The 11,833-nt window shown below is 36.7% G+C and overlaps 1 protein-coding gene across 1 annotated transcript in view; it reads left to right on the top strand.

Annotated features, from left to right (window-relative positions):
* Positions 1-3,185: 3,185 nt before the first annotated feature.
* LOC140148957 (complex I assembly factor ACAD9, mitochondrial-like) overlaps positions 3,186-11,833 on the top strand; it is a 37,216-nt gene continuing 28,568 nt past the window's right edge. Inside the window, exon 1 of the mRNA XM_072171068.1 lies at positions 3,186-3,439. Coding sequence (XP_072027169.1) covers positions 3,236-3,439 — 204 coding nt within the window. The 5' untranslated portion in view covers positions 3,186-3,235. The remainder of the gene's footprint in view (positions 3,440-11,833) is intronic.

The raw sequence follows: 11,833 nt of genomic DNA, 5'->3' as shown, positions 1-11,833 counted from the left end.
TAAAACGGCTCTTATATAGCAGAGATTATTGGGAACATGAAGGAAATAAAATAAAAAACAAAACAAAAACAAAACAAAAGAAAAAACAATGATGATTCAGTACACAAAAAAAAAAAAAAAAAATCGGCATTAGGCTGAAAGCAAAGCTACAAAGAAATGTTAAAATGAAGAAGCTGCCCAAAATTTAAAACGACACTTTAATATAGCAGAGATTATTGGGAACATGAAGGAAAGAAAATAAGAAACAAAACAAAAAGGTAAAACAAAAACAAAACAAAAACAAAACAAAAACAAAACAAAAAACAATGATGATTCAGTACGCAAAAAAATACTTTTTGTCTCATATAAACCCACCTTGATTGCTATCTTCGGTAGACAGTCAAAATGATAATCATTAAAAAAATCATTAAACATAAAGTAAAAAATAGAGGTATGAATTATTTTCTTTGTAGGTCCTAATGGCTATCTACAGAAGATAGCAAGCAAAGCAAAAAACATGCAAAATAATAATGTTCCAAAAAAACATTGCCTAACACGCGTTCTAGATGATGATGATTCAGTATGAATTATTTTCTTTGTAGGCTCTAAATGCTATCTACAGAAGATAGCAAGCAAAGTAAAAAACATGCAAAATAATAATGTTACAAAAAACATTGCTTCCCAGCAAACACAAAACGTTTTCGACATCATTCGCAAAAGGTTATAAAAGGTTGTCAGAAAACGTTTAAATGTCGGGTTATATAAAGGGTACATTAATGGTATAAAACGTTTTCATAACATTAAATAACATTTGTTGGTAATTTACTGCACAGCAAATACAAATGTTTTACAGAAAACATTTAAATATCGGGTTATATAAAGGTTATAAAAACGTTTTAATAACATTCAAAAACATTTTTGAAAACTTGGTACAAATCATTCTAAACAGAATTTTATTTTGGGGTTGAAAAAATATTTTGCAAAAAATGTTTGCCCAAAATATTTACAATAACGTTTTTAAAATGTTTTCACGACCTTTATATAACCCGACATTTAAATGTTATTAAAACGTTTTGTAAAAAACATTTTAAGAACATTTCTGTGTTTGCTGGGTGCAAATATTTTAAAAAAATGTAATTTAAGAGATGACAAAATATTTGTACAAAAATGTTTTCAAAAATAGTTTACAATGACATTTTGAAAACATTTAAAAAAATACTGTTGTAGTGTGTTTTCATACAAAACGATTTAAAACGAGGCATGACCTTTATATAACCCGACATTTTAATGTTATTTTAAAAAACGTTTTTACCTAAACCAAAACCCAAAACAAAACAAAACAAAAAATAATGATGATTCAGTACGCAAAAAATCCTTTTTGTCATATAAACCCGCAGTGATTGCTATCTTCGGTAGACAGTCAAAATGATAATCATTAAAAAAGTAAACAAAAACAAATGATGATGATCATTTTTTAATCATTTGCCATAAAATGCGTATTAGGTACCGTATATCGCGAATTTCAAAAAGATTATTTGATATAAAAAAAGGACATAACTTCGTATTCAGTATGCAATTTGATATGCCTGATGTGCTCTCATGTCCCACAAAAAATACTGTTCAAACGTCCATACCCTATCCCTTAACCAAAGAAAAGTATTCTGCAGCAGTGGAAGAACCTTTAGGCCTATTTAGAGCACTAGCCCGAAACAGAAACATCATGTTCCTGTTCCTTCCTCACTAGGCTTCGTACGGAGGACAGTGGAAATCGTAGTGACGGAGGTGTCAAGTGAGTACTAGCCAGTGGCGGATCCAGGAATTTTCAATAGAGGGGGTCCGGGAGAGGGGGCGCCGGGCCACCGCCGCTACCAGCCCTGGCCGCTACCGCGGCGACTCGGCGCCCACATAAAGTCAGGCGCCGCTCTGCTATTTGAGATTTCTCGATATTTATCAACACTAAGATGTATTCTTTCACTTGAAACTGATAAAATACAACTTGCTAATATTTATTCGTATTTTTGCTTGAGTTTATTTCACTCTTTTTAACTCTAAAAAGTCACATGGCTCAAGACAGCTTAGTAAATTGGCGGGAAATAATGAGTCAGAAATGCGCGAATGCGAAATATTGTGATTACTCGCGCGATTCGCATCGCGTGACGCGGCGCAACTCTGCGCATATGTCTTGCCGTTTAAAAATATAAGGACGTTTTGTGCATAAATTTGACATTTTTTTACTAAAACGTCGATTTCTCAGAGTTCATTTTCGACAATATTGTACGATTTTTATGACAAGATAACTCGAAAAATTTGAAAGAAAAAGGTAAACTTTTTGCACTATCGTTTAGAGCAATTCAAAGTCTAGGGAAGGTTTTCTCATTTTTTCAAAATATTTGTTTTAAACAAAAATATGCACCATTATGTGCAATTTTTAGCTTAATAGAGTTTGAAAAGTGCTTTTTTCACATGTTTTTTGCAATATTTCGAAAAATAAGACGAATTTCAAAAAAAATCCCTTCCCTAAGTTCATGTCTCTTCTCCATGAAAAAGTAACTAAAATTGTTTTACTCCGAACGGAATTTTTAGTGCATTTTTGTGATTTTTTCACCATGGGATTCCTTGACTCATTTCCTTTCCAAAAATGTATAGTTTTATATACTTTAGACATAGGCCTACAATTCAAAAATAATTATGCTCGAAATTCACTCGGTCGGACATCCGGGAATTGAGATTAGGCCGTATAAAATTAATATTTTGGTTCTCGTCCAGAGGATTTTCATGAATTGATGAGGGAGGGAGGTTTTTTGTTTGTTTGTTTTTTTTCCAATGTAAAATCACCATTTTCAGTAGTTTTCGGTCTTTTCCAACAGTGCTTGAAGAAACGATGAGGCACTTTTTTTTTTTTTTCAAATGTGAGATTCTGAGGGATAAACCCCCTAGAGTACCACAAAAAGACTTGGAAGTGATCCTTGTTCTCTAATAAACTTATTTATATGTATGAAAAATTCATAGATCATTCCAAAGTCTAAAATAATTGAAAAATCTATTTAAAAAAAAAAAAATCTGACAAATCACCAGAAATTGAGGAGGGATGGGACGAGAACCAAAACATTAATTTTATACGGCCTTATACTGGATCACCCTCACTGTATTCACCCTGTACTGTACGTTAGCCGGGTACATGTCAAGGTCAAAGGTCAGACGCACTAAGCTTCTGATTTTGTAAACATCTCGATCCAATTAGAGATTGGATAACACAATGTTCACTCGAAATTTATCCCAAGTTTGGAAAACTAGTCAATATGTTGATATTCGTACATCAACAGCTACACTTCAGAGACACCTAAAGACAGTTCAACGTCAGAAACAGGGTTTGCTATGCCATCGCACTCGTGATGTTTGCACCACGGCGGCGAATTCAACAGCCTTTGCAAAGAATTTGTTCATTGGCAAATTCAACAAGGCAAGTACTTCCGTTCCCAGTTCCAATTAGACAATAATAACTGCGCATCATCTATTTTGAGGTCATTGTGTGAAATCGGAGGGTTTTGTTTTGGGCTGAGGTATTTTTCCGAGGGAGCGGTAGCTCCCGAGGAAAAATACCGACTTACCGAGGCCCAAAACAAATCCCGACAATTTCACACAATGTCAAATGACCTCAAAATAGATGGTGCAAAGTTATTATTGTCATCCATTACCAACGTATCTAATATTTTGAACAAATCAAAATGGCATTTTATGTTATTTTATGCCATAAAACGCTGTTAAATATAACCAGTTTTAAATTTAATCATTGTTGTAACCTACCCTACAAAAAAATCAACCAGGCGAATATAACATTCGCGCCGACAACAAGAGCTACCAATCACAGAAGCGCAACGGCATCGCGTGGGCGTGTGCGTTGCTATAACGCTGTAGCTTATACACGCACGCTGCAGCAGAAGTCATTGTTGCTCGTCCGGAGTCATTGTGAGTTATTAATGACCTCGCAATTAGTGCGCGGTCAGGCAATCAATTTCTTTTGATTGGATTACAAGCTTCGCGTATATTAATGAGGTTATGAATATTAAATTGAAACTCCCGGCTCCGACCGGGAGTTCCAACAGGTGCTGTGTATATACACACTAGCCGTCGGGACGAATAAATCGTTGCTCCAAAAATGATTACACATTTGTATTATTGTAATCATTTTTCACCACAAAATATGATATGAAAACACAGCTAGGCATCTGCTTTGTTTATATCTGGTTTGTTCGGAATTTGAAGGTGAGTACACTGATTTTGATTTTTCTATACTTTTTTTAATATATTAAAATAATTGTAATTATTCTTGTGTCGTTTGTAAGTCTAAAGTTCTCAGAGAAAAAGTAGCATCTTGGTATGTTCGTCGGGCATCTCCTTCGACTTCGTACCTCATACTCCTCATTCATGAACCGGCATACACATGCATATGGCCACCTGCGCCGTGTTATTTGTGTGTGTGGCACTGGTCCAGAAGAAACAGCTGATCATGGCAATACCTATACCGGCATGCTGGCCGAAGTCATCCATACTCAATTTTGGCTTTGACACATAAAACTCATTTATTTATGATCATTGTACAGGAGGCAAAATTCCCGGGCCAAAATTTATGGTGTATAGTAGGTAGGGGTGCGTACTGCGCCACCCCAACCCCCCAACCCCATCCCCACCCCCCCTTGAAAAACACCAAACCAATGCATTGTCCTGCAGTAAATGCCAAGTGGCTTACACATGTTTTCTAAAGTGGGGACAAGAGTCTTATTCCCCCAACTCCTCACAAAATTGCAATTGGTAGCCCCATATCACCCCAACTGGATGTGCATTTCCCCAGACGACCCTAGCTTTTAAATTAATGAGCAATGTATGAATATATGGAGAGGTGAAACAGGTTGTTAATTATTGTCAATATTAATATTTTGCGACATTTATATTAAATGAAAATAATTAACACTGAAGATGGCACCTTCTACAACTTGAGAACAAGTGGCGATCTTTTCCTTTAGACCACCCTCGCTATATAGGGACTAAATTATTACTTTTGCATCAAGGTTTAATTTTGCATCAAGGTTAAACAGTTGCCAAACACTTTGAAGTCACGGTTTATTATATTGAAAGGAGGGCAGGGCTTCGATAAATGAGGGAAATTATGGGGTAAAAAACAAGGTTAAAACAACTTTTTGAAAACAAGTGAAAAAGGCTATTCTGCTAGGAAGTTTTTGTCTCAAAAACAATTTAAAAATTATCGGAAAAACAAGAAACATACCTTCATAAAATCAGCATAACTTCCGTCACATAAAAAGATGATCAGATGAGTGGAAAAATGCAAAGAATTTGTGAAATGAGGGATTTTTTAAAAGAAAATACATTGTGTTTTGGAGAAATTCGCCATCTTGAATAAATGCAAAATTGCATCATGCAGTAAAATACCGTCAAACGTGCTTGAAAATGCTTGATACGCGAGCGTAAATCATCGTCAGAACGAGCGTACAACAAGCGCTCGTGCTACGCTGAAGTTTTGGAGTTTGCATCACCGGTTTTATATTCAGCTCTTTTACGTCCAAAAATTGCAATAAAAACATGATTTTGGAACAAAATAAAGCTTGTTCGACGAAATAAAAGGTATGTTTGTATAGCTAAGAACATGTTTAACCTTGATGCTAAACTTTAATTTGATAAATTCAGTAGTTTTAACCTTATATAGTTCGGTGGTCTAAAAGAAAAGATCGCCGAACAAGTCCTCAAACGTTCGAAATTTGTACTCTGAATTTGTAGTTACTACAACTGTTCCGTTCCAGTATAGCCTAACTAACTGTAACTCAGTATCTTCATTTATCGTTATAACGTTTATTTCGGCCTATAAACCTCAACCCTAAAATCCTAACCCTTGGCCTGAGGCTAAACTCCGTAAACGAGGACTGGACTCAACTATAGAAAAATTATTAAATTTGTGTACATCGTGGAACATACTCTTATCACAGCTGTGCGTAGTAAGCTGTTGTATGCAGATAACCTTGCTAATATGGACGTGTAGAGAGTAGCGTTGTACGCTCGTGTACTCTTAGCGTGATTCATGGATTGATTTGATTTGATTTGATTTGATTTGATTCAGCATGTTAAAATGGATACACATTACAAACATTATATTGCACTTACAGGTAAAATACTTATTATAAACATACAATTTTTATACATACAGAATCCATAACAGTGATAACACCAAGCCAAGGATAGCCCCCTAAAGCTTAAAAACTTATTTCCAAAGGGGTCCTTATATTACAGAAAAAAGATATTAAAGTTAAGACTGGTAAAAAAACACCAAAAAACAAAAACAAAGCATTGCATTGGAGCAAAAACAAACTAGACATTCATTTGATTTAAAAGGTGAGCTTGACATCTTTTTTAAACTTGGGTTTCAGTGAAACAGATTTAATATCTTCCGGCAAGCTATTCTAGTTTTTGATAGCATTAAAATAAAAAGAACCAGAACTAAAAGACTTGATCCGGGGAACTTGAAAATTAAAGTCCCTTCCCTTGTGCTATAATAATGCACACTTGATAGTCTAGTAAAATTCTCATTCATGTAGTCAGGACAACTATTGTAAAAAATATTAAAAACATGATTTAAACGGAGCTGCTCAGCTCTGTTATTTATATTTAAAATGCCAAGATTTTGAAAGTCAGAGTGACTGATGTGATACCGAAAATCCTTATTCAGGATGAAACAAATGATTTTGTTTTGAGCACATTGAAGTCTTTGCGCATGATATTTGGAAATACCTGCATACCATGAAGAGATTGAATAGTCAAAAAGGCAAAGAACAAGAGCTGAGCAGCCTATAAAGGAATTTTAGGCAAGAGTTTACTTTCTTAAATATTAAAAACAATTTGTTCACCATCAAGATATTGATTTAGTTCGAGCCCAAGATAAACTACAGACTGTTTTGCGTTGATAATTTGACTGTCACATGTGATGGAAAAATCAGGATATTTGTTTAGTTTACGCTTAGATCCAAAGAGAATTAGTTCAGTTTTGCCCATATGAAGCGACAATTTGTTTTCAATTAACCATTTATTACAACTTTGCAGAGTACATCAGGGCACTATCATCAGCATATTGTAATAGTAAACAATCAGCAGAGTTTGGCATATCATTCACATAACAAAGAAATAAAAGAGGCCCTAAGATACTGCCCTGAGGTACCCCGCATGTTATGGTAAGGGGATCAGACTCAACCCTATTGATGTTAACAATCTGCTTTCTATCAGAAAGATAAGAATGGAACCAATGCGTTGATTTTACACCCATAGCCAACAACTTATTGCACAGAATTTGGTGGTCTACACTGTCGCAGTGAGTCGAACGCCTTCTGGATGTCCAGTAAGATCATCCCAGTGTAGTAACCGGAGGCTGTTTGCTTCCTAATGTGATCTTGCAAATGAATGAGGAGGCAGGTGTCAGTTGAGTATGATCCCCTAAAACCAGACTGAAATTGATAAAGAAGCTTGTTTTCAACCAAGTAATTGTTCAATTGAGTAAAAACTGCTTTCTCTAAAATATTTGAAACAACAGAAAGAATACTCACTGGCCTGTAATTTCTGGCATCAAGTCTGCTTTTCTTTTTGTAAATTGGAATAACTTTTGCAAGTTTCATATCATTTGGAACAATGCCAGATCTCAAGGAAAAGTTAACAATATAAGGGACTGTGCAATAATTATGAGCCCCCCCGGGGGTAAAATTTCAAAACGGCTCGCCAAAAATCGCTTGCCCCCCCCTCGGCCCGCCAAAATTTGCTTGCCCCCCTATCTCGGCGTGCCAAAAATTCTTTGCCCCCCCCTTGAACATGCCAAATTGTTGGGATCCCAAATTGCAAACCTTAAATGGTCTAGATGTATGTTGCGAGAGCGGCGAGCAGGATAATTTGGATATTTAAGCGTTTCCGTAACGTGTTCCTAAGCGTTTTTAGAGCGTTTTTATTAAAAAGCGCCCCATGAATGCGTGCCAAAAATCTCTTGCCCCCGCCTCTTGGCTTGCCAAAATTGCTTGCCCCACCCCCTTTCGCTCGCCAAAAATTTCTTGCCCCCTCAATTTTACCCTCCCCGGGTCATAATTATTGCACAGCCCCTAAGTGATGGGACCTTTCATTACCTCTGCTGCATCTTTTATAAACCGAGCAGGGATGCCGTTGAGACCGGTACTTTTATTTATATCCAGACTTTGAATCTCATTGAGAACAATTTTTCACTGACCTCTTGAAGTTCAAAAGAATCGGGAACAATGTCCTTATATTGGTTTTTAAACTTCTCTGATTCAACATCATAAGAAAAAGAGTTAAAAGACTCTTGCTTTGGGAGTTTACTGACAAGATTGGAGGCAATCTGAGTAAAAAAATTGTTAAAATGATCAGCAACATCTTTTTTGTCATGGCACTTTTTATATCATCCACGTCTAAAACAATATTTGTTGACTCTTAAATGACTTAGATTGGTAGCCAAGATCTTTTAAATGTTTCCATAACTGTTTAGGATTGTCCTTATTTTCATCAAGTTTATCAATCATATATTGACGTTTGGCATTTCTGATATCATTAATCACCTTATTTCGCAGTTTACGGTACTTGTCATAATGGTCTGGCATATGCTTATCCTTCCATGTTTTACACAACCAACTATCCCTTTCACGAATACATTCAAGAATCTCAGCAGTCATCCAGGGCTCAGATTGATTTTTGATGCGAACTTCTTTCACAGGAGCCACTGATAGTGGAAAATAAATCCCGGAATGACAGCCATGCTTCATCCACATTACCAGACCTATAAACAGAAGACCAATTGACATTATGTAACAATTCCACAAACACTTCTTTACTGTACTTTTTTAAAGGACTAGCGGGATACCCGCGCTTCGCGCGGGTCCCCGCTAGATGGGAGCGTTCACCATAACAGGAATAATTACTGAACAGGTAGAATCATTGAAAAGGTACATTTTATTTTTCTAAACCTGTCTCTTCTTACACTTTCTTTTTCAGTTTCTTTTGCTTAGCTTGTGATTTTCCGTTTCCATGTTATTTATTTATTTAACCTCGTTCCCATTATTTTCTAAATCTGTTCTTTCTTACATTTCCCTTTAGCTTCTTTGTTTATATGCTGCTTGTGATTTCCTGTTTCCATGTTTTTTTATTTAATTCTGTTCTCATTATTGTAGCTTCTTTTTCTTACATTTCCTGATTAGTTTCTTTCCTTCTTTGTTTCGTTCCCATTTCATTTAGTTACTTTAACCCGTTGGCCTATTATTCGTACTTTTTTGTCCTCATTTTAATTTTATTTTTCTTTATAGTACCGCTTCATGTTGTTTATACAACAAACATCTTTTTCCCGTATTTATTACGTCCTCTCATATATCGTTTTTGCGGACGTGTTCACCCGTTATCATAATCCCGTGACCCGTCCATGTACCTTTTTGTCCTTTATTTTTCCTTCTTTCCGTATTATCATGTCCACTGGTCTCTGGCTCGCAGTCGCGTGGCTCTGCGTCGTTTACGTGCCCATTGGCATAGTGCGCATTACGCACGAGGCACCGACGCGCTGCCGGTCAGCTGCAGTGACGCGTAAGCTGACGACCGATTTTCATAACAAAAAAACCCGTTTTTACCCATATTTTCACTGTTTTTGCAGCCAATTCTTGACCGTTTTCAACCAAATAAAGTTTAAACACATTCCCGTATATTCATCGATCTCCCGTATGAATTTGGCGACGTTAGGATCGAAACTGACGGAGCCTTTAATGGACTCACATACAACATTCCCCTATTTATAGTAAGATGACTCCGGTAATCACAACATTATGCCTTATATGAAAGAAATATAATTATTAAGCACAAATCACGTGGTTTTATTTAAAACAAACTCATAGTGACCATAAAAACGAATAAAAACATCCGTCTCTCAACACGCGGTATTCAAAATTCCCGGGCGCTGAAATTGTCGAGTGCACTGACGTCCCAGTAATATAATAAAGGCTGACGACAATTGAGCACAAATAACCATTACGTCATTGCACTTAGACAATTTCGCGTGCGGGAATTTTGAATATCGCGTGTTGAGAGCCGACTGCTTTTATTCGTTTTTTGTGGTCAATATGAGTTTGTTTTGAATAAAACCATGTGATTCGTGCTTGATAATTATTTTTCTAACATATAAGGCATAATGTTATGATTGCCGGAGACTCCCTTTAAGGAGCGCATCTGAATCCCTTTATGGCCATAGAGTTTGTCTTATTTTTAACATGGTTTCTTGTACAGTAAATGATATAATGGTCACTTACACCATACGGAATAACACCATAGTCGCGGAGTAACAATCGTAGATAAATGTTCCACGATATACACAAAATATTTTTCGATAGCCAGTGGCACCCTTTTCGGTAATTGTACCGTTATTTATTTTACTTGGCCTAACAAGCATGGTAAAAAATGACAATGCTGATCTACTGAAAAATGATAGCATTAGCATACTTGCCAACTGTCCCGTTTTACCCAGGATTGTCCTGTTTTCTGCACATGTCCCAAAACACTGAAAAACAGGATTGTCCCGTTTTCCATTTTTCAGAGAAAAAAAACAACTTTTTTTTAAGGTTAGGTTATAATATAATTTAATTTTTTTTCAGGTTTGGAATGTCTCTGGACCTAAGCTAAATTTCTGTTTCTGTAGGAATACTACACAACACTCCCAAGTTGGAGCCAAACGTATAGGATATGTGCGCATGCGGTTTGCTTCTTAGTCTTTACGTAGGTGTTGAAGTACTGCTGCTTTAAAGCTAGCTGGATCTTGAATTTGAGTTATTGAGTATGGTAAATTGTTCCAATCTACATGTATTACAGTTCTTGGTAGATACGAGTACTTATGACAGTTTTTGTTGCTGGGTATTATTTAGTAAGCTTCAGGGTGGGTATGCCGCGATTGACGTAGGTTCGGCTTGAGTAAGTTTTCCACCGGCAGAGCCAGGAGGCCCTGCCTAGCCTTATGAAGGATGACCAGTCTGTTCGCTGTTCTCCTGTTTTGGAGAGTATCCCATTCCAGTTCTTTTATGAGTTTTGTGATGCTTGTTGTTTTGTCATAGGTTTTGGTTGTGAATCTTGCTGCCCTTTTTTGGATCTTTTCTAATTTATTTATGTATTCTTTTTGGTGGGGATCCCATACTGAGTTTCAGTACTCCAGTAAGGGTCTAATGAGCGACATATAAGCTGTTTGCTTCAATGGTTTGGGGCATGAGAAAAGGTTGCGTCTGATGAAGTCGAGCGATCTATTCGCTGCGGATGTTGCATTGTTGATATGTGTTGACCATGAGAGGTTATTGGATATTGTTACACCAAGACAAGAATGTTGCTTTGTCTCCTCCAGTATGCATGCTCCAAGTTTGTAATTGAACATTTTGGGGTTTCTGACATGAGTAACTCTCATAATAAAACACTTTTTGACATTGAACGCCATCTGCCAATCATTTTGCCACTTCCCAAGCGTATTCAGGTCATCCTGAAGAAGTGTGTGGTCAATGTCATTTGGCTGTAGACGCCGCAGTCGTCTGCGAAGAGCCTGACTTCAGAGTTGAGATTGTTAGGTAGATCATTTATTTAAACCAAAAATAATAATGGACCAAGCACCGTGCCCTGAGGGACGCCAGAAACAACCTCTGTCCAAGTTGAGTGTTCTCCACCGACAACGACCCTCTGTTCTCGGTGCTTAAGGAAATTTGAAATCCATGCGAGTAAATTATTACGAATGCCATTAATTGTGGAGTTTTATAAGAAGCCGGTTGTGGGGGACGGTATCGAAGGCTTT

The sequence above is a fragment of the Amphiura filiformis genome, chromosome 3 (assembly GCF_039555335.1).
Source record: "Amphiura filiformis chromosome 3, Afil_fr2py, whole genome shotgun sequence".
Classification (NCBI taxonomy): Eukaryota; Metazoa; Echinodermata; class Ophiuroidea; order Amphilepidida; family Amphiuridae; genus Amphiura; species Amphiura filiformis.
The sequence above is the reverse complement of the archived record's forward strand: the minus strand, read 5'-3'. Positions and strand labels throughout refer to the sequence as shown.